Here is a 24,336-nt window from a genome sequence, read left to right as displayed (position 1 = left end):
GGAGAAAACCCACGCAGGACATGGAGAGAACGTACAAACTCCGTACAGACAGCACCCGTAGTCGGGATCGAACCCGGATCTCTGGCGCTGCATTCGGTTTGAGGCAGCAACTCTATCGCTGTGCCACCATGCCTGGTGTGGCTGCTATGCAGATGGATGGTGAAGTCCTTCCTTGGTGGAAAGCTGCTGAACATTCTGGGGGCAGAGGGTCGCATGTTTAGAATAATGCCTTCTTTTTGTCTCTTTTCATTCTTACTACCAAAATGTAATATTTCATATTTCTTGGCATTAAATGTAATCTGCTCATACATCAGCATTCTTCCACCGGCCTGTCTTCATCTCCTTGAAGTTTATTGCTATCTTTCTCATCCATCCTCCGAGCATTGCATCATTTGCAAATATGGAAATTGTACCTGTGTATCCTCTTCCAAATGTTGCGAAAAGCAGTGGAACTATTACAGATTCCTGGGACGCTTCTATGTACATGCTCTCTAGCCCAAAACAATCAGCACGGTGGTATAGTTGTAGAGCTACTGCCTTACAGCGCCAGAGACCGGGTTTGATCCTGACTATGGGTGCTATATGTACGGAGTTTGAATGTTCTCTCCGTGACTGCGTGGGTTTTCTATGAGATCTTCGGTTTCCTCCCACACTCCAAAGGCGTGCAGGTTTGTACGCCAATTGGCTTGATATAAATGTAAAATTGTCCCTAGTGTGTGTAGGATAGTGTTAATGTGTGGGGATCGCTGGCGGTGTGGACTTGGTGGGCTGAGGGGCCCGTTTGCACGCTGTAACTCTAAACTAAACTAAAAAAAATAAACTCCCTATTATTTGTTAAACTATTTTCTATGCATGCTGCTGCAGAGCCCTTAATTTTGCTTGGTCCAGTATCAAGAGAACATTCTGCAAGTTGAGTTAGAGTTTGAATATGAAGAAGTTTTACTTGTTCTATCAATTGACCATAACTGGCTCTATTTGAAGAAGGGCATGGAAAATCTCACTATGATCTGCTCTATTTTTATCCTTCAGTAAAAAACATTTAATAAATTGTTGTGAATGGAAAAGCAAGATTTTCTAGCGCGACAGCAGTGACAACATTTTGACACTCCTTTTTAGTTGTTTCCAATATCTTGTGGTCAGGGACAGTGAAAAGTATACTGTATGTTAGATCTTTCCTTTGTTTGGATATTCATTTATATTGTGACTAGTTTGTTTAGTTGTGTTGTAGACTGACCTTGCTTGCTTGATTTGGTTTACTTACATCATGTCCATGGTTTATGGATAAATCAGAACTGCCTTGCAACAGGAAATTAAATAAATGCACATTCCAACCATTCCTGACTTGAGTCTTCCCAAAATTCCAAATCAATTCTTGTTTCACTGTGTACTTGCTAATAATTTATCAGTCAGAACCATATTCAGTTTGCCTCAAAAGATAATATCAACCCGTTCTATGTAAAGCTCTCTTATCAGTAGGATTTGTAAATAAGAGATAAGGAGGAAATGGATTATCTGCAGAATTGGAACAATAAAGATATTTGTTTAGTCTTTGTGATCTGGTTACTGATGAGATTTGTCCCAGTTGGTGATCGTCCAGTCTAAACAAACTTCTGTGTAAACTGATGACATTCTGCACGGATTATCTCCCCAATCTGAAGAAGGGTCTCGACCCGAAACGTCACCCATTCCTCTCCAGAGATGAGGCCTGTCCCGCTGAGTCACTCCAGCTTTTTGTGTCTATCCACAATCTGTATCTCTTTTCAAGGGCTACATTTTGATTACATTATTCTGGGTGGTGAAATAGATTTGAACTGAACTGAAAACAAGTTTCGGCCCGAAACGTTGCCTATTTCCTTCGCTCCATAGATGCTGCTGCACCCGCTGAGTTTCTTGTGTGTTGCTTTTTTGTGTACCACCAAATTCAAGTACAGTTTCCTGCCACTTCAAGCAGGGTGCAAGGCCACCAAATTTGAGTGCAGTGTCATACCACTTCAAGCAGGATGCAAGGTCACCAAATTCGAGTGCGGTTTCATACCACTTCAAGCAGGGTGCAAGGCCACCAAATTCAAGTGCAGTTTCCTACTACTTCAAGCAAGGTGCAAAGCCACCTAATTCGAGTGGTTTCCTACCATTTCAAGCAGATTGCAAGGCCACTAAAGACAGAGAGTCGTGACCTCTCCCTTCTTGCAGAGACTGCGCCACGCCCACACTTCCAGGTTTTATAGTCCCTCCTACCAGAAGGGGCGTGGCCTTCATGGCATGATTGACAGGAGAAGAATCTCAACAGATTGTGGTCAAGATTAGATATTTAATTATATATGGACGGCAAGGTAACGTTTGCAGTTTCAAACCTACTTTTCAATTGGGCAAGGCATTCTCAAATCAACTTTTCAATTAGGCAAGGCAACTTTAGCATTCTCAAATCAACTTTTCAATTAGGCAAGGCAACGTTAGCATTCTCAAACCAAAGGCAACTTTTGTATTTTCAAACCAAAACACACTTTTAGCTTGCATTTGCAAACCAAAACACACTTTTAGCAAGCATTTTCAAACCAAAAAACACTTTTAGCAATCATTTTCAAACCACCTTTAGGGCACTCACAGTTTAGTAGACATGTGTTCAATGTTATTCACAGCTCAGACTAAGAGACGTGACCCTCTCGCCCCTCCGTCTTGCAGAGACTGACTGAGGCACTCAACACTTCCGGGTTTTATTATCCCTCTGGAAGGGTGTGGCCTTCAGGAGAGAGAATCTCAAACATTTTTTAAACATTAATAAGTCTTTTATTTTTCATCGATGGGAAAAATCCTCTTGTCCTGACCAGCGGAGGGGGACTCTGAATAAGATGGCTAAAAATCACAGCCGTAAGTGGCAGCGTTTTTTCTAAAATCAATATACAGTGCAACAGGAAGTGGTCAAGATGAGACTTTTAGTAATACAGATATCGAGTCTCTGATTTACTTGGGTATACTTACAAGGGTTGGAGTAAGGGTTATTATTGGTTTATTGTTTTCACATGCACTGAGATAAAGTAAAAAAAACGTTTTCATGCTATTCAGGCAAATTGTACTAGACATGAATACACCAGGTAGTGTAAAGAAGAAAATAAAGAGGAGTGTAGAATGTCATGTTACAGGTGGGGAATGGTGCAGATGAAAGAATTGCAAGGGCCACAATGAGGTAGATTGGAAGATTGGGAATATATCCCTAGCACGAGAGATCCATTCAAGAGTCTGATGACAGCAGGGAAGAAGCTGTTATTGAAGCTGGTGGAATGTGCTTTCAAACTTCTATATCTTTTGCCTGATGTGAGGGGGGAAAAAAGAGGGTGCGTACCAGAGTCCTTGATTATGTTAGAGTGGATGGAGAGGAGTGACAAGGGGGATTATGGATAGGATAGTGGCTGGTCTGTGTGAAGCACTGGGCTACACCATTCACAACTTTACAATTTCTTGTGTTCTTGGAAATAGCAGTTGTCATAGCAAGCTGTGAAATATCCTGAAAGGATGCTTTTTATGGTGCGTCTGTAGAAATTGGTAAGAGTCATTTACCAAGGAGTACTGGAACCCTGTGCACCATAGAATGTTTAAATCAACCAACTTATTTTGTTGTTGTTATTATTTTTTTCTTTGTATAGAAGGTATATTTATGAGCAAAATTTTGCCTTCTGACTCTTTCTACAACATAGGTCTATCACTTAGTAATGGTTGCCTTTATCTTGTATTACAATACAGGTGCACAACCTTTTATCCGAAAGCCTTGGGACCAGACACTTTTCGTAATTCAGAATTTTTCGGCTTTCGGAATGGAAGATTTTTAGCGTAGATTTTAACGGCTGGCTCAGTGGCAGAGTGCTCGGCTCATATCCGCAAGGTCGCGAGTTTGCGCCTCGATCCCGGCAGTTACTCGATCGCGAGTTTGAGTCTTCAATGTCGTTTTTTCTTGCAGAATAGGAGAGAATAGGGAGGGTTAGGCTGGGATCATTCTCTGCGAGATAATCTTAGTGCGGGAGACAAGTGTAGGAGAGGTGTACTGACTCGTGTGGGCAGAACTTTGGAAGTGATTGCCCACCATTCTCAAAAGCCGCTGTGTCTCCCTGTCCCTCCAACTCCAGAGGAATCCGCTGCCCGATGGGCCGCTACGGCGACAAGTGGCAGTTCGCCCATAGCCCGAGCTGCGCCCCCTCATCCGCAACCCGGGTTCCTCTGGAGTTGGAGCGGGGCTGGGCTAGAGTTGTAGCTGGCTGTGAGTCTCTGGGATATCCGTGCTTGCAGTGGGCCTGGGGGTCGGTGTCCCGATGAGGGGGCACAGCTCGGGCTGTGGGCGAACTGCCACTTGTCGCCGTAGCGGCGCATCGGGGAGCGGCTTCTGGTGGTCCTGACGTCTCCGGCCATCCCCCTGGACAGGAGCTGAGAGACGTCAGGCCCAACAGGAACCCGCTCCCCGATGCGCCACTACAGCGACAAGTGGCAGTTCGCCCACAGCCCGAGCTGCACCCCCTCATCCGCAACCCGGGTTCCTCTGGAGTTGGAGCGGGGCTGGGCTAGAGTTGTAGCTGGCTGTGAGTCTATGGGATCTCCGTGCTTGCAGTCGGTGTCCCGTTGGTCCTGACGTCTCCGGTCACCCCCCTGGAATGGAGCTGAGACTGGGAACTGTACCGCCCTTGCCCCCTCCCTCTGCAACTGCAAACAACCCCATAGTTCCCAGTCTCAGCTCCTGTACAGGGGGGTGGCCGGAGACGTCACAGCCCGAGCTGCGCCCCCTCATCCGCAACCTCAAGACCAAGACGCACCTTGCACACCATCAGCTTCGGTCCCTACAGGGAGCGTGTTCCTCTGGAATTGGAACGGGGCTGGGCTGCTGCTGGCTGTGGGACTCTGGGATCTCCGTGCTTGCAGTGGGCCTGGGGGCCGGTGTCCCGTTGGTCCGGACGTCTCCGGTGATTGGCACTAGCTCCGACGTGAAGACAGTGCAAAACCCCCGCGCCGGTGCAATGGGCGGGGAGCTGGAGAGGGGAGGGAAGGGGTCACACACATGGTCGGGAAGCAGAGGGGTGTAGGTGGGGTGAAACTTAAGGGAGCGACAATTTGCTGCTGCCTGCACGCTGAGTTAAAAGGTTCTCATGCAAGACTCACGATACACCGTGAGTCTACCGCGGGAACTTTTTTAACTCAGCGGGCAGGCAGCAGCAGATTGTCAATTATTAACCCTCCCGCGCAATATACCCTCACCTTCTCTTTTATGAATGGGGATTTAGTTCCCCTTTCTTCGAGGACCGACCGGAGGTTCCGCTGTCACCTCTGCGGGCCGCCCTCGGTGAACGTTTTCAAGGACCTTTCTTCAAGGACTGAAAAAATGTCGCTATTCGGAGGTTTTCGTTATTTGGATCTTCGGATAAAAGGTTGTGCACCTGTACCTTTGTTTAAAAGAAACCTGGAGACTTCCATTTTTAATACTGGTTTACACTATATTTAACAATAGTTTTTTGTTGTTTATTATGTTATCTGTGAATACTGTGTTTAACAGTCCTATTATACTGCTGCACCAGAATTTAATTGTTCCATTTTTGGTACATATGACTCTTTCCTTGACTATAATTTACTGATGTGCAGTGCACTATTTACAAACTTTAATCCACAGTTACACTTCATCACAAAATAATTTCTTGAGGTGTGTATTGAAAGTTTTTAGGTAACCATATGATTGATGCAATGTTTGCTTTAAACTTGCTCCTCTCACCTTAAAGATATTTGATTTAGTGTTTAGCATTACATTGCCTGTAATTCTTTGGCAAGATATGTTTGATCATAAATTGTTTTAGAGATGCTGCCTGTTCTCAGACATTTATGAAAGTGCTTTTTGTTCAAGTATTCTGATAGACACTTTTATTGGTGCTTTCAAATCCTGGAATGATTTTGTTTTTAAGTAATGCTTTGACACCTCAGTTGCAGCAGGTATCAGATGTGATGTATTGCCTCCAAACAATCATGTATATGTTTCTGTTAACAGGGTGATCTGTCTCTGTGCTCAGTTTGAGACTGTACTACAGCATGGCTTGAGGAGAAGCAAAGGATTAGCACTTACAGCAGCTGCTTTCAAACAAGCAGCAGGATTTGCCAATAAAACAGAAACAGGTAATTATCCAAAGCAAAAATTTGCACCATGTTGTTTGCTTGATTTGTATTTCTTTGTTAAGAATGAAGGAGTGAAGAAGTTCAAATTTGATCCATTAAAAAATTGCTCTAGGAAGCTGAAGTTAGATGATATTAACACTGTTTGTGATGTATGTTTGCCAGATTATTTTCTCATTTCTGGCCCTTTGTCTTATGGTCTTATGGAAAAAAATCATAAAGCAGAATTAGGCCATTCAGCCCATGAACTCTAGTCCGCCATTTAATCATGCATGACCTTTTTTTCCCTCTCAACCCCATTCTCCTGCCTTCTTTCCTTGCTAATCAAAAACCTATCAATCTCCACTTTAAAAAATTCCCAATGTCTTGGCCTCCACAGCTGTAGGCAAAATAAATTCCTCATCTACTTCTGAAGGTATGTCCTTTCATTCTGAGGCTGGCTCTAGACAATCCACTGGTGGAAACATCTCTCCACATCTACTCTATCCAGGCCTTTCATTATTCGATAGGTTTCAATGAGGGCTCTCCTCATCTTTCTAAAATCCAGCGAGTACAGACTAAGAGCCATTAAACACTCATCATACATTAACCCAATCACCCCCAAGATCATTCTCATCAACCTCCTATGGAGCCTTTCCAAATCTAGCCCATCCGTGCTCAAATATGGGGCCCAAAACTGCTCAAAATATTTCAAATGTTGGCATTGGCAACACCTGATAAAGCCTCAGCATTGCCTCCTTGCTTTTATATTCTAGCCCCTTCCAAATGAATGCAAGCAATGCATTTGCCTTCCTTACCACCAACTCAACTGTGAATCCTGCACCAGCACTCCCAAATCTAACCCAATAACCCTATATTTATTCTTCCAAAGTGCATGGCCATACACTTTGCAAAGTTGGCCACAAACCCATTAATTGCCTCATCCGGATTATTAACATATAATGTGACAGGTAGCAGACCCAACACTGAGCCCTGCGGAACATCACTAGTCACCGGCAGCAAAAAACAGAAACGGCCCCTTTTATTCCCGCTCTTTGGCTTTCGCCAGACATCCAATCTTCTATCCATATTAGTACCTTGTCTCGAATACCATGGGCTTTATCTTGTTTAGCAGCCTCACATGTGGCATCTTATCACAGATGACATCCACTGACTCTCCTTTGTCTATCCTGCTTGTTACCTCCTCAAAAAAACCCAACAGATTTGTCAAGCAAGATCTCCCCTTAACAAAACCATGCTGATTGGTGGAGGTGGGACAAAGCCTGGCAAGTGATAGGAGGACACTGGTGAGTGGGGGTTTTCGATTGGCAGATAATTGGATAAAGGCCAGAGATGAAAAGACAAAAGGTGTGAGATAAGGATAGAAGAGAGGATGTCCAGCTAAAACTATACGGCAACAATTTGGAAAGAGTAAAAGATTTCCGTTTCCTGGCAGTCCACTTTGACTCCAGATTAACATGGAGGGTCCACATTACAAAAATAATTGGAAAATGAAAAATGCCACCAATGTAATGAGATGCTTAGCAGGTTTAGAGTGGGGAGCAGATATATTATCTCTTAAACATATCTATGTATCACTGATCAGATCCAGACTAGAGTATGGCAGTATAGCTTATGGATCAGCATCTAAGTCAGTGTTGTCCGAGTTGGACAAAGTCCAAGCGGAAGCTCTAAGAATCTGTATAGGAGGTGTGCGGACGTCACCTGTATGTGCACTACAGGTGGAAACTGGGGAGATGCCGTTGAGACTGCGCCGCAGACAACTAATGGCTAATTACTGGCTAAGCCTTAAGGGTCATGGAGAGAACCACCCAACAAAACAGGTAGTACAGGAGTGCTGGGAGAGAGGGGTGGCTCAGTCTGGAAGCTTCGGCTGGGTTGGAGGAGTTGTGGCAAGGGACATGGGAGTAGAGGACAAAGAGTTCTGCCCTGCAGTATTGTGGCCATCTGTCCCAATATGGTTACTGAACATCCCAAAAGTTGATCTGGAGATATGGGAGGCAAAAAGGAGGGAGAAAAATTCGGACCTAAAAACAGAATACCATAACCATATATATAATAGATACAGGGACCACCTCTTAATCTTCACAGATGGATCAAAGGACCCAGTAGCTGAAACAACAGGGGCAGCTGTGGTAGTGCAAGGGATGAATGTTGAGATTTGCAAAAGAACAAATAACTATTTGGCAGTCTATACAGTGGAACTGTACGCTATTTTGATGGCAGTTCGGTGGATAGAACAGGTGCAACCATGCAAAATATTAATACGTAGCGGCTCAATGTCTGCAATCCAGAGTATTGGGTCTGGTGCATCCCATAGGTGGCCTGACCTAGTGTATGAAATTCTACTACTATTAAGCCAAGTAACAAGGAAGGGCAGTGACGTGACTTTGTTGTGGGTCCCAGCACACATTGGTGTGCTAGGAAATGAAAAAGTGGATAAATTAGCAAAAGAAGCCGTTAAAAAAGAGAACATAGAGGTAAACCTACAATTATCCAAATCTGAAGGAAGACACATTGTGTGGAAGAAAATAAATCAGGAATGGCAACAATACTGGGAACAGGAGACAAAGGGGAGACACCTCTATTCGCTACAAAACAGAGTGGGCATTACAGCAAGAAGAGGGGGGAACAGGAGAGAACAGGTAGTATTAGCAAGATTGAGGATAGGACACACCCACCTGAACAGCACATTAAAAATGTTGGGAAAACACCCTACTGGGATGTGTGAGGAATGCCATCAGCCGGAAACAGTTCAGCATGCTCTAGTTGCATGTAGAAGATATGCAACAGAAAGAAGAGTTTTGATCAATGAAATGAAGAAAATTGGAATGACAGATATACCAGAAAAGAACATTCTAGAGTATGGAGGGGAAGGAAAAGGAGTAAATTTGTTGTTTAATTTCTTGAGGGCCTCTGGCCTTATAAAAAGGATATAAAGTAAAGACATGAGGACTGTGGAGTGAAGCCAGAAGGTGGCAGCAATGCAACATTGTGGATGCCGGCTGCCGTAAAACTCCAAAGAAGAAGAAGAAGAAGAAGATAAGGATAGAAGGGGCATGAAATAAAAAGCCAGAGAAAGAAGTATAGGTGGAAGGGGAAAGGAAGAAATGGGTGCACATCCAGGTGGACACAGGGAAGAGGAGGGGAGGAAATGGGGTTGTTAGGTTAGTTACTTTGAATTGGAAAATTCATTGTTCATACCATTGGGTTGTAAGCTACCCAAGCAGAATATGATGAGCTATTTCTCAAGATTGTGTGTGGCCTCACTCTGGCAGTGGAAGAGGACCGGTACAGAAATGTTGGTATAGGAAGGGAAGTTCAAATGGTTAGCAACCGGAAGATCCAGCAGGCCTTGGTAGACCGAATACAGGTGCCTAATCTACAGTTAATCTTGCGAATGAAAAGGATACCACGTCGGGAATACTGAATGGAGTAGATGAGGTTAGAGGAGATGTATGCGAACCTCTTGTCTTACCTGAAAAAACTGCTGATGTCCCTGGATTGCTTTGTGGTAGGAGGTGTAGGGACAGGTGTTATATCTCTTGCCCTATGCCACACGTGGATGCACAGCCATTCCTACCCCTCATCCACTTCAGCCTGTCCGCTTCCACCTATATTCCTTACTCTGGCTACATAATTCTTACCTCTTCTATCCTTCTCACACTTTTTGTCTTTTCATCACTGGCTTTTGTCAAACAATCTGCCAATCAAAACCCCTGCTCACTTGTATTCACCTATCACTTGCTGGATTTATCCCGCTAACACCTCTGTTCTAGTTTTGTCCCCCCCACCACAATTATTCTGAAGAAGGGGCCCGATCCAAAATGTCACCTATACCATATTCTCCAGAAATACCGCTGACAGTTGAGTTGCTCCAGCATTTTGTCTTTTTTTGTAAATCCGCATCTGCAGTTCCTTGTGCCTACAGAATATTGTTTGTTAGCCTGAGAATATATGCAGTTGTTTCAAGTTTATCAACATATGGTTAGTGTTTCAAATTTTGCAAAATCTTTTCGGTGAACTGAGACATATTTGTGCTGTTTTATCCACTTTTGTTGAGCAAACTATCAGCTGCAGTGAGACACTGCTCTTGAATGTGACCTTACAGCCACTACATTTCATTATGCTTTCCTCGTCAGAGTAAGACGAGGGAAGATAGACACGAAATGCTGGAGTAACTCAGCAGGACAGGCAGCATATAAGGAATGGTGACGTTTTGGGTCGAGACCTCTCCGCAGACTGTCCCGCTGAGTTACTCCAGGAGTTTGTGTCTATCTTTGGAGTAAACCAGCATCTGCAGTTCCTTCCTAACACGAGGGAAGAACTGATTTGACCAGCAGTTATAAAATCAGGTCAAATAACTTTTCTTCCCAAGATGTGTGTTTAATTTATGGTTCCTTCATATTGTGCTGTTTCTATCCCGATTGGAAAGTCCCAATTTTAATTTGGAAACTACAAATTCTAATGGAAAACCTTTACTATTGCTGATGTATAATTTTACAGGGATATTTCTTGTATGCAGAATGCTGCAGAGTATATATCTTTCCGGGTTTATATTCATAATCCTTCAATGGAAATGTCTTTATGATAGGTTCTAAAGTACAGATAGTAATTTTCTGCTGTGACTATTTTCTTGTGGTGATCTTGTCAAATAATAATTTTAATCTTTTGAGAAGATCTTTGTTCATGAACTTATGTTAAATCAGTCTTTGATATTAGTTGCTATGGCAGTTTCTCCTGTGCTGCTGAGACGTTTCCAAACCTTGGGCACTTTTGTGAAATTTTAGCTGACAATGCTCTTGGCTTTAGTTCTGTTTGCATGAATCAAGGAAGGTGAATTTTTAAAGTGGATATTCTAGTTAACAATATACAGATTGTAGCATTCAATACAGTTGGTGAACACTGCACTACAATGAAAAGATCTCACTGGGTATAAACAATTTAAAATAGTTTGAAAACACCCTTTATAAAGCTGTATTGTATTGAATTGTATCACCTATTCCTTCTCTCCAGAGATGCTGCCTGTCCCGCTGAGTTACTCCAGTTTTTCGTGTCTACGATTGTATTTACTGCTCTTTTCAAAATATTCTGGTTACTCATTTTGTGTATTTTGTTCACACTCCTACATCCCAATGCTTAAAAATCCAAATTATAGTTAGAAAAATTCCAGTTTTTTATTGTTGCTATGCTTGCTATTATTTTGAAATAATTTGTTTGGCTCAGTTCTGTAAATTTAACTATTGTGTATCCTGATCCGCCCCTGGCAAATCTCTGCCCAAATCTGTTACTCATTTGAGTATTCCACTGTGGATTGGTGGGTAGTTGGAACCAACACAGCCTTTGGTTATTGACATATGTTTCTAATCAAAAATCATTCCAATTGGAAAAATTCAAAATTGGAATGTTCAACCACCAACTATTATAGTTGATATAAGTGTGTATTAAAATGTTGTTGCTGTGCCCATTTTCATTCTGGCTACATGGATTGTTCCCATTGAATTGAATATGTTCAAAGGCCGCCGACATTTGTTCTTTATTCTTCATTGTTCTTTATTAAAATGAATCATTAACCTTACAGGCCGATCAGTTTTTCAATGAATCAATGCAAACATGAAATAGCTTTTAAAATCCCATTTTCATTTAACTGGAAGCATTCTGGTTATTGAGATGTTGTAGGTGTGTCATGACTCTTCAATAAATTTTTCAAAAGTTCTTGCCTGCTGTTTGTTTTACCATTGGTAGTCATTTACATGATTTACTTGTATTCTTTGGCTACATTTCTTCTCTCCATTGGTCTTCTGCTGGCAATGGTGCCAACTCCATCGCCATTGATGATGTTAACTAATTCAGCACAAATGAAGAATCTGTCTACGCACTTTTTAATCTGTATGACTCAATTACACTTTGCCATCAGGAAGCTGTATATGTACACTTCATTAATTATTAAAGTTTTTATTAATTACTAGACTAAGTGGGACCCGTTGGGTCCCTGTCACACGGAGGCCTATGCAACCCGTTCCCCAATTCAATATTCCACCACTCAGCCTTTTCCCCCAATGCAACCTGTCCCCAAAATGCAATATTGCACCACTCATGCATTGCCCCCAGCTGCGCAGGCACGACTCATTTCCCCTCATCCCCCAGCACTCCCACCTCCTCCTCTTCACCCTCCCTCTTCTTTTCCCTCTCCTCCTCCCCTCCCCTCTGCCTCCTTTTCCCTGCCTTCAATCACTCCCTCCCTCCATAACTCATTTCCCCTTCCTACCCCCTCCTATCCCTCTCTCCCCCACTCCTCACCTCCCTGTCCCCCCCCACTATCCCTCCTGACCTCCCCCACTGCCCTCTCCCTATATTCCCCACTCCTACCTACTCTATTCCCCCTCCTCCTCAACTTTCCCCCCTCCCTTTCTACCTCTTCCTCACTCTCAATCCTCCATACTCCTCGACTCCCCAGGACTTTTACCCCCTCCTCCTCCCCTCCCCCAATCCTTCCCCCACTTCTCCCTCCCTCTCCTTTCCCTTTCCCTCCCTCCCTCCCTCCCTCCCTCCCTTTTCCCTCCCTCCCTCCCTCCATCCATAAAAATCAGCATCTGCAGTTCCTTCCTCCACAGGTCATTCATTGTTAGCTGTGGTTTAGATGTGTGTGTGTGAAAATCCGCACAAACTGCTCGCCCTGCAACACCCTGCAACTCGACTCTCCCTCCCTCCTCTGCCCACTCCGGCACAGCCGCTGCTCGTCCCTGTCCGACTGCCCGCTGCTGCCGCTCGGCCTGTCCCCGCCCTGCCCGCTGCTGCCGCTCAGCCCGTGCCTGCTTGCCTGCCTGCGCGCTGCCGCCGCCAGGCCATTGCTGCAGGGGGCGGGGGAGAGGGGTGAGTGATGAGGGTGAGAGAGTCGGGACCTGAACCTCCACTGGGCCTCTACTGAACCCCCCCGCCCCGTGGCCGTCATCAGTGGTGGGGGAGACGATAGACAAGTTACTGTGAGGGGGAAAAGAGGAGTTTGTGAGTGAGGCGGGGCAGGCTCACTACGACGGGGCAGGAAGGGGCGTCACCATCCCGGCCGTGGCATTGACTGACAGAAGAAGAGACCAATCTGCGTGGCGAGGACTGAAGGAATCTGCGCACGCACATTTTTTAAGAATTTTAAACCTCGATAACTTTTACAATATACCACCAATCAGAACAAAACTTGTCGCACTCGCAGCACAACAGAACGGTGCATAACTTGGCGAAAAATCATAGCGCTATTGTGTATCGTTTTTGCACAAATAGAAAAAACCCACAAACCGGAAGAGCACACGATTAGAGTTTTAGTTTAGTACAGATAAATTTTAGGATGAGAGGGGATCTTATTGAAACATAAAATATTATTAAGGAATTGGACACGCTAGAGGCAGGATAACATGTTCCTGATGTTTGGGGTGGGGGTGTGGGGGGGGGGGGGGGGGGGGGGGTGGGGGGTGCTGACCAGGGCCCACCACAGTTTTAGAATAAGGGGTAGGCCATTTATAATGGAGACGAGAGTTCTAAATGTGTGGAATTCTCTGCCTCAGAAGGCAGTGGAGGCCGATTCTCTGGATGCTTTCAAGAGTTAGATACTCTAAAAGATAGCGGAGTGATGAGATATGGGGAGAAGGCAGGAACGGGGTACTGATTGTGGATGATCAGCCATGATCATAGTGAATGGAGCTGCTGGCTCGAAGGGCCGAATGGCCTACTCCTGCACCTATTGCCTATTGTCTATCTTGTTAGGCATATAAAATTAACATATCAGTCATCAAAGTGAATTTCTGCACCCTGACTTCTTGATTTCATAACACAACAGTAGCGGCAAATTTAGTGTTTAATTAATGTAAAGAAATGCTCAGTAATACTATTTGTTCATCCTTATTAACTAACTAGATGAACTGTCCCCTGTTTAATATTTAATAACCTGTTGATGTATGTAACGCAGCAAAATTGTTAGCTGTGGATTGAATCATGTTCCTTCAACTGAAAAGAAGTTGATGTAATGGATGGTAGACAGAAATGCTGGAGAAACGAAGCGGGTGAGGCAGCATCTATGGAGCGAAGGAAATAGGCAACGTTTCGGGTCAAAACCCTTCTTCAGACTGATGTGAGGGTGGGGGTGGGTGGGCGGGAAGAAGAAAGGAAGAGGTGGAACCAGTGGGCTGAGGCAGAGCTGAGAAGGAGAGGAAAAAGTGGAAACTACCTGAAATTCGAGAAGTCAATGTTCATACCCCTGGGGTGCAAACTGCCCAAGCGACATATTTGATGAGACGTGCTGATATTAGTTTTGTTTTTTTATTATCCATCTATCAAGACACAGTGAAAAGTTTTCTTTATATGCCGACCAGTCAAATCACTAGTACAATCAAGTCCTATACAAGTAGAACAATTAGTGTAAAGGGACAAATACCAGAGTGCAGAATATAGTCCACAACATGTGTAGGAAGAAACTGCAGATGCTTGTTTAAATCGAAGAAAGATACAAAATGCTGTAGTAACTCAGCGGTTCAGGAAGCATCTCTGGAGAGAAGGAATGGGTGACATTTCGGGTCAAGACTGAAGAAGGGTCTTGACCAGAAACGTCATCCATTCTTTCTCTCCAGAGATGCTGCCTGTCCGGCTGAGTTACTCCAGCATTTTGTGTCTCCCTGCAGTCCACACTACTATGGTCTAACAGTTACAGAGAAATTGCAGGAAAAAAATGGAAGGTCTGCAATGAGGTAGGTTGGAAAATTCGGACTGCACCTTTGCTTATGGGAGAACCATTCTATAGTCTGATAACAGGAGGGAAGAAATTGTTCCTGATCTGCTGGTACATGCTTTTAAGCTTTTGTATCTTCTGTCTGACGGGAGCGGGGAGAAGAGGAAATGACCATGCAAGTGATCTTTGATTGTTGGTGTGGTTTCTTGGCCATACCTTTAATGTGATCCAACCACATTGCGGACAAATTGTTGGTGATATTTGTGTTGAGAAACTAGAAACTTTGGAACATTTCCACTTTGACACCATTGATGCTGGTTGGGGTGTGCATACCATCTCACTTCCTGAAGTTCATAATTAGCTCCTTCGCCTTGTTAATGTGGAGGGAGAGGCTGTGGTCTTGACACCTTGTTACTAAGTTCTCTATCTCCTTCCTGTACTCTTCATCACTGTTTGAGATCCAGCCCATAACAGTGGTCAAATTATCAGGACCCTACTTGACTTGCATAATCTATACTTAACTAAAGCTCTCATCTTGTCCTCTTCCAGTTTGAGTTATTTTTAAATTTGTGTTAAAACGGTACCCAATACCGCTACAATTTTTCGCCACCTTACTCAGGGGCCGGGAAACGCTGAGTAAAGCCGTAGTCCCCCTCCCGTGTCCACACACCCCTCCCCCACCACACACACCACTCCCCCTTCCCCCACACACCTCCCGCCACACACCCCCCCCCACACACACCCCCCCCCACACACACCCCCCCCCCACACACACCCCCCACGCACACACCCCACACACACACCCCTCCCAAACACACCCCTCCCAAAACACACCCCTCCCCAAACACCCCCCCCCCCACACCCACTCCCCCCCCCCCCCACACACCCCTCCCCACACACCCCTCCCCCTCCCACACACATCCCCTACCTCCCACACCCCTCCTCCCCCTCCCCACACACCCCTCATCCCCCATCCCCACACTCCTCCCCCCCCCACACACCCCCTCCCCTCCTCCACCTCACCCTCCCTCCACACCCCCACCCCTTCCCACCCCACACCCCTCCTCCGTTCCCCTCCCCCCACACCCCTCCTCCCCATCCCCACACCCCTCCCCCCCCTATCCCCACAGCCCTCCTTCCCTCCCCCCCCCCACACCCCTCCTCCCAATCCCCCACACCCCTCCCTCCTCCTCCCCCCACCACCCCCTACCTCCCTCCCCCACACCCCTACCCCCACCCCACCCCCCCCCCACAACCCCCTTCCCCCACACCCCTCCTCGCCTACCCCCATTCCCACCCCCCCCCCCCCTCCCCCCAAACAGGTCCCACTTAGTCTAGTAGTTAAATAAAAACTAGACGTTTTAAACTAAGTCATTTGTGTTCCAGGGCAAAGCACTGTATTTAAAAAAATAATTACGCTTTTGTGCTTCGCGGTGTTCCTATAAGATTATATTTTTTCTCCTTTTGATTTTATTCAACCTTATTTGGACTTTCGCAACTACTGAACTTGAAAATGTGAGCCAAAAACATAAGAGCAAAAATGTGCTTATCTCGCTGTTGTCAAATATAATAATCATGAGCCACATGCAACTGTGAATCCAAATTGATTAGAACTAAAATGAACAATGTATAATTTGAGAAAACCACCAAACTTATTTTTTTTTTAACACTGTACAGCTTTTCACTGTATCTCAGTATATGTGACAATACACTAAACTAAGTATAATTTTAAGAAGGCCTGTAAGAATTTTCAATGAGACCGTTCTTCTTTCTGGAAGTTTTTTAAAGTGTATAATTGCTCAGTACAGGATGAAGCCATTTTGCCTGCTGCATCTTGCCAGCTCATTTGAAGAGCAATACTGTGAGTTATATTTCTGAGCTGTTTCCCCATTTCCATGCAATTTCTTTCTTCAAGTGCTTATCCATTTCCTGCAAGACAACTGCTGAATCTGTAACTTTTCTTACTTAAGGCATAAACTTCAACATGTGATTTGTGATGAGTGATATTTTATGTTGTCTTTTCATTGAATCTCTCTGACGTCCATATCTCCCTAATGGCTTTAGATTGATTGTTTGATTGAAGCAAGATAGTTTGTTATTAGAATTCTACATTCTAAATCTGAATGGGCAAAGGTAATTTGAAGATGTATTGCTCAAATTCGGTTTCAGCTATGAATCAAGGCTGTGTTCAGATAAATCACATGATGCTCAGGTGGAATTAAATTGTTTTTCCTTTTAAATCAGTTGCAGACATAATGTACTGACTTTTATGCATTGCAACAAATGGCATAATTGTCGAGCTAAGCTTTTATATTTATTCTGTCACGTAAGCAGACGTGTACTGTTATGTATAGAAAATATGTTTATTTATACAATTAGATTCTAAATATTACATTTTGTTTACTTTTCAGAGCCTGTTTATTGGTATTATGTAAGAGAGCATATGAACAAACATGAGCTACAGCGATACTGTTCTTTAAGGAATATCACCACAGATATAGGTCGGGGCAGAGCTTGGCTCCGATCTGCACTGAATGAACATTCACTCGAACGATATATGCACATGCTTCTTGGTGATGGAAACCAGCTAAGGTAATGTGATTGAGACATTTTGTTGGTTGTAAGATAAAGGTATCTTACATAAATGTAGGTAGTCACTATAATGTAATTTGGCTTGATTTGTTGATCTCCTATCAGGAAGTTGCTAGTTTGATTCACACCATGATTTAATCATTTTAGATTATACACTGATATGGCGTTTGGTTGTGAACAGCACGTCATGAGCTTCTTGTGGGCCAGTACCTTTGACCTCCATCTTGCCAATGCCCTTGCCACCGTGTCCAAAGACAAAGCACCAATCGGCTGAGCCAAATGGCTGCCTCCAGACCATCAAGTTTATTCAAGTGTTCCAAACCCAACTCTCTTCAGTTGCTTCTGTCATGGGGTTGACAGTGTGAACGTTTGCAGAGTACACGTCTAATTCTTTTTACTATTTGCAAAAAGCAGTTGCTGCCTCCAGGAAGCAAGACCTTGATAATGAAGGGTCTCGACCCCAAACGTCACCCACTCTTTTTCTCCTGAGATGCTGTCTGTCCTGTTGAGTTACTCCAGCATTTTGTGTCCACCTTGATAACATTCAGGATTGAACTGACAAATAACAGTCATGCCATAAAGTCCCATGTATTAACTTCATTCCTGGAACGTCATTCTTTGAAGTTAAGCATTATAGGATTTTTTCCACTGTGCTTCAGCTTAATGTTAATATTAATAATTTGATATCAATATTTTAAAGTAAACTTGTTAAATGTTGTTAATTTTTTGGGAAATTTTACTTGGTAAATTTGGTAATTTGAACTATGCTTTAACTACAACTACCAAAGACATTTAAATACAAGTAAATAACCTTTGATAACAGATAGGCATTCCAGGATGGGGCTTCAGGTTTGGCAGGTGGATCCACAGATATAGAGGGACAGCTTGTTAAAATTCTCCCTATTTGTCAGGTTATGGCGAGTGGACACGTGGGCTGGTTAGGGTCAATGACAGTTAAATAATTGGGGGGGGGGGGGGGGGGGGGGGGGGGGGGGGGGGGGGGTATTTTTCTGGGTAATGTTCCTCCTTCAGTAAACAATGCCAGAAACAAGTTAAATAGACACTTATTTGCTGCTTATCAAACTTTCTGTATTTTAACCAGAGTTTGTTAGCATAGGAAGTAATGTAATAATCTAAAGTTGCACATGATTAATATGCTTTATTTTTCATTTCTATGTTATTGAGGGGCTATTTCAGTCATTTTAGGCGTACCTCTGGGTTATGTGACTTAAGTGACAATTCAGATTTGAGGGTTCAGGCAGCTGATGAGGCCAATATGGGAACTGCAGACTTTCTTCTACATGACGAGCAGGAAGTAATTGATAGGGTATGCAGAAGGGTAGTTCTGAGTAGAGGTCAGGCAAACACCTCCATTGCCATGCTGTGAGAACGGAGAGGTTGAGAAGGAGTTTCTTCCCAGAGGCCATTCGGACTGTAAACTACTATCTCACCAGGGACTAACTTTACTGAACCTTTTTCCTTCCGCCCACAATATTTAAGATGTAAAAGAATATGTGATTCTGTTTGTAGTTTGTTTGGTTGTTTGTTTGTTTGTCTTTTTGCACAAAGTCCAAGAGCATTGCCACTTTTCATTTCACTGCACATCTCGTATGTGTATGTGACGAATAAACTTGACTTGACTAGATGTACACCTTCTGCCACTGATCAGGGCTTCTGAGATTTTCAGATGTGTAGACCTGATATTGTTAATGCCATTATTATTATTAATGCCATTCCTAATGCCCCATCTCAGGCATTTGACCAAACGCAGCAGGTGGGACTAGTGTAGCTGGGACATGTTGGCGAGCGTGGGCAAGTTGGGCTGAAGGACCCGTTTCCACACTGCATCACTCTATGACTATGTGACACTATGACTCTATGGTCATGGGCCAAGATTCCCAGATAGTACAATTGTTCCGAGTGACTCGAATCATATTCCTAAATCTTTTCCTCTGTTTGCCTAGTGATCTCTTTCCAAAGCTGAGCTCAGAATAGTTCCTTTAGGAGATTTGATGTCAGGAATCAACAGCTCTAGGCTATTCCTGCAAATATGATGTCTTTACTCTACTATTTTCTATCCATTGCAGAAGTTTCCCCTTTAAAGATAAACCTCATCAAATCAGAATGTTTGTATATGTTCACTATGAACGGGTGTTTCCAAATCTTCGTAAATTCTCAAGATATTCTTGCACATCAATGATAAAACTGATTTAATTTTTTTATTTGTCGGAAAGAACTGCAGATGCTAGTAATCGAAGATAGACTGAAGGTAGTCTGAAGAAGGTTCACAACCCAAAACGTCACCCATTCCTTCTCTCCAGAGATGCTTCCTGTTCCACTGAGTTACTCTAGAATTGTGGGTCTACCATTAATTTTTAATTTACAATTCCCACATCTTATCCCACCTAATATTGCTCCTATCATATTCCATTTATACTATTGGACAGGGAAAGATCATAGTTTGAAAGTCAAATATATCTGTTCAAAAACTTGATATGTAACACACTCTCTAATTAATTTCTGGAGGCATTTCAAATATTGCATTTTGGTAATGGGGCGACAATTGAATGTGTATTTATCTATTCCCAGAATGTTCATTATCTTGCACATTCATAAAATCCATATTGATCAGAGAAACTAGCTTACAGATTCAGATCAGATTAGTTTATTGTTAAATATGTTTATTAAATACATCAAGGTGTAATGAAATTCCTTCTAAACAGAGTATATACAGGAATGATAAATACAACCATAAATACAATGTTGAGTGCATAATAACACTGCTTCAAGATTGTAGTGCAATACAAAGTTGTATAAAAAAATTGAAAGTACAATATCATAATAACTAAGTGAGATAGAGTTCAGAGGAAGAGTGCATGGCAGCAACTCGGGAAAGGTGGTGAGAAAGAGGTGAGAAAGTCTCACTGCCTGAGTTTGCAAGCTCCTGTATTTTCTCCCAGCAGTTGGAAAAGTAAGAGAATAACCAGCGTAACAGCCATCCTTGATGATACTTCATGTTTTCCTCATGCTAAGCACTGTGCAGATGGACTAGATGAAGGAAGTGATGGACTGGGATGTTCTGCAGATTCAAGAGTCAATAGCAGAGTAGTTGCAATACAGGGTTGAAATGCATCCTGGCAGAATAGAACATCTGTAGGGGTTCAAGGAATGCTCATGAACATGCTGCATCTTCTCAGATGCCTCAGAATGTAGAATACTGATGTGCTTTCTTGATCACTGCATCAGTGTGAAGGAATTAATGGGATGAACATTTTCACTTGTAGATAAAGTAATCCAGCTTCTTAAGTAACTGCAAGAGTTGGAATATATCAGGAAGTCTGAAAAGATTTTGAAAATAGATTTGAATTTTTTCAAATTTATTCTGATTTATGATGTTAAATGCACATATAAATTACCCTTGTGTCTTGTTTTCCACATGATTTTTAGTGTCTTCTATGAAGATTGGTCCTTTATGAGGGATGAAGAACGTGCAAGCATGCTTCCAACCATGGCAGCAGGTAGGATGCAAATTGATGTATCTAAAGCAATTTTCATTTGCTTTCATTATATTTTGAATATGTGTTGATGTTCACATAAGAGTATAAAATTGGTCTGCAAGTAGTAGATCCTGATTTTCTGCAGGTTCCCTGAAACAAATGGGGTTTTATATGCAAATGTTGGCAGGCCAAAACAATGGCTGCAGAATGATGTGTTTAAGGAAAAAAATATTGTAAATCATGCAGATGCTGAATCAGTCTGAAGCAGGATCCCAATCCAAAACAACGCCTGCCATTCCCTCCCTCAGATGCTGCCTAACCCACTGGATTACTCCAGCACTTTGTTAGTATAGCTGTTTAGGACCTATTATGGGATTCCGATTTATTTTGAAGGTTTTGTTGTTACGGTTTGCAATTTGACCTACTTTTGATTTAAAAATTTCTCCTGTAGACGCATGTGACCTGTAGAAGTAATTTTTGCGCAGAATGTGGTACAACATCAGCACATTGTAACTTTCTCTGCAGCACACCTCGTAGGGTTGACAGTAAAATGTTATATTTGTTGAGAACATAAGATTACGCCAATAGTACATCAGACACACAGACACAGACACAGACACAATACAATACAATACAAATTTATTGTCATTTGAGCCCCAGTGAGACTCAAACGAAATTTTGTTTACACAGCCATACAAACAAAGACAATGTCCTACAGACATACACACAATTAAATTCACACAAACATCCATCACAGTGAACCCACTGTGATGGAAGGCAAAGTCTTTTCTCTCCCCTGCTCTCAATTTCTCTCCCGATGTCCAAGCCCCAGGTGGGTGATGATAAGTCCCACGGCCATTTTAGGCCGCGCGGGGCGATTTACGGCCCCGCTCCCGGTCTGAAAGTACAAGGTTGGAACCCCCACGGGCGATGGTGAGTCCCACGTCCATGAAGCCGCGCCAGGTGATGTACGGTCCTGGTCCGGGTCGTTCCAACCCCGCGACACGGGCTGGAGAAGTCGCGTTGCGGGAGCTCCGGGAAGCGGTCTCTCCCCCCCCCCCCCCCGGACCCGCGAGCTCCCGACGTCCCGGTCCACCGGACCTGCAGCTGCGTTGCTGGAGCCTCCAAGCCCCAGGAGTCGAGTCGCAGCAGCGGGCTGGACGTCCCTGCAAGGCTGCTGGTGCGAAAGCAGCGAGTCACCACCGCTCCCCACGCTCCGAGGCCGGCCAGCCCCACGATGGTCAGTAGTTCGCAGCTCCGCAGTCTCCCGAGCCCCCGGGTCGTTCAGGTTGGAGGTCGCTCCACGGTGCTAGGCCCCAATGACAACGGAGACCCGACAGGGAAAAGGTCGGGTCTGTCCGACAGGGAAGAGATTTTAAATAGTTTCTCCCTGCCCCCCCCCCCCCCCCCCCCCCCCCCCCCACATATACACACATTTAAAACGAGTATTAAAAACACCAAACACTACATTTAACTAGACAAAAAAAAAAAAGACAGACAGGCTGTAGGGGCAGCTGCAACGGGTGAGTCGCGCCGCCAAACACAGACACAGACACAGACACAGACACAGACACACACTGCAGGTTGGGGACAGGGCAAGCGGGGAGATGCTCTCTGAGTAAAATTCACACGGTGCAAAGCCAATGTGATACAGCCACACGCCACGATGAACAGGATGGTTGGAGCTGTAGACGGTGAAAGCACAGTGTACAGGAAGTCTCACTTAAGTCCTTTAAATGTGGGAGGGAGAAGGGGGAGACGATGTGGGGAGAAGGAATGGAGCCAACCTTTAAGAAACCAGAGATACACGGCTGTGAAGATCGGTGGACATTAACATTACCTTGGTTGTGGTCGGTTATCCTTGGTTCTGAACACGACTGTTTATGTTTTTTTTCCACAATGAGCCAATGAAATTCACCAGTCAGTATCGGTTACAACTTACAACAACCTACGACATCCTGGCGACCCACAAGGACCTTCTGGCGACCCACCTACGGCACGGGAATTCTCGCTACTCTCCAAGGCGTCTTCATTCTGGTCGTTGAAAATTTTGCGGCGACCAGAATAAAGCCACGACTTGGCCTGAGAATGCAGGAACTACTCACTCCCATGAAGGGGACTCCCCAGCAAACACCCACGAACATGTGGCAACCATGTGGTGACTGCATAGTCTCCTGTAGTCGCCTAAAACTTTACCTAAGTGGGACAGGCCCATTAGTTTCTGCGGACCTATTATGAACACCACTTTCACCAGTGCCTATGTTTAACTGAAATTAATATTTTCCTCCATGATGCAATTTTTCCCAATAAATTGCTGAATTAATGATCTTATAATTGGCATGAATGTGATTACTGTTCTAGTTGTAAGTTTATGCTGCCTCATGTAAATAAAACTTATATGTTTAAGTTGCTCAATAGTCTCCAACCAGCAGATACATTTTTGTAAAGTCAGGAAATTGAGGGCTATGAGAAACTTGCAGAAAATGGGATTAGGAGGCTGAGATCAGCCATGATTGAATGTCGGTGTGGACTCAATGGCTGATCTCTGCCTCCTAATCCAATTTTTCTGCAAACTTGGCCAAAAAGCCTTTAATCCCCTTATCCAAATCATGAATATACAACGAAGAGAAGCGGCCCAGCACCGGCCCTTGCGGGAATTCCACTAGTCACTGGCAGCCAACCTGAAAAAGCACATTTTACTTCGGAGTCACGTGAGTGACTTCGTGAAGAACCCCGCTTCCAGCGCATGCGTGTCTTATCGCTACACGCATTGTACGAGTCAAACAGGAGGGGGAGGACGTCCCCTGCAACGGGAGAGTACAAAAGGACCAGCAAAAGGCAGGTAAGGTCTCTACATTTTACATTTCAGGTGGAAATGGATAGAGTTACTAGAAAACGGCTTGCAAAGAAGCTGCCAGACAAACGGGTGGAAAACACCAGTGAACGGCAGGAACAGCAGCCACCGAGTATGGACATTCCGACAGAAGTACCAGCGGTGCCAGAAACAGTTCTGGCACCACCAAAACCTATGGCCAAAACGGGAGGGAAAGTTCGCAGGAAGACGCATCACTTAGAGAAACCCGACTTTTTCCCGCAACGGCAGACCAGCCCGTGTCAATATACTACGGCTGAGGAGCGCGGGCTGCAATCAACCCGTTATGAATGGGTGCATTCAGAGCACTCAAAAGACGCCACGGACCGGGGACAAACTAAGGAACTCAGTGGTCAGCGCCCCAAGGAAGCAAGCCCACAAGCCGACACCTGTGAGTACCAGGGTCGGGAGCAGCTGGGATATACTAGGGCAGAGCAAATTGCTGGAAGCCTGCATGAGCTGGGGCAGTTTAAAATGCCTAGTGCAGCCCAGCACAGGGAGCGGTTAAAGGAGCTGCTCGTGGAGCTCAT

General features: G+C 44.2%; 1 protein-coding gene across 1 annotated transcript in view; it reads left to right on the top strand.

Moving 5' to 3' along the window:
- snx29 (sorting nexin 29) overlaps window positions 1-24,336 on the top strand; it is a 695,647-nt gene that overhangs the window by 28,455 nt on the left and 642,856 nt on the right. The window contains exons 4-6 of the mRNA XM_055651849.1: window positions 6,011-6,135; window positions 17,257-17,437; window positions 20,885-20,955. Coding sequence (XP_055507824.1) covers window positions 6,011-6,135; window positions 17,257-17,437; window positions 20,885-20,955 — 377 coding nt within the window. The remainder of the gene's footprint in view (window positions 1-6,010; window positions 6,136-17,256; window positions 17,438-20,884; window positions 20,956-24,336) is intronic.

This window comes from Leucoraja erinacea, chromosome 20 (assembly GCF_028641065.1).
Source record: "Leucoraja erinacea ecotype New England chromosome 20, Leri_hhj_1, whole genome shotgun sequence".
Classification (NCBI taxonomy): domain Eukaryota; kingdom Metazoa; phylum Chordata; class Chondrichthyes; order Rajiformes; family Rajidae; genus Leucoraja; species Leucoraja erinaceus.
This window is presented reverse-complemented; position numbering and strand designations above follow the sequence as displayed.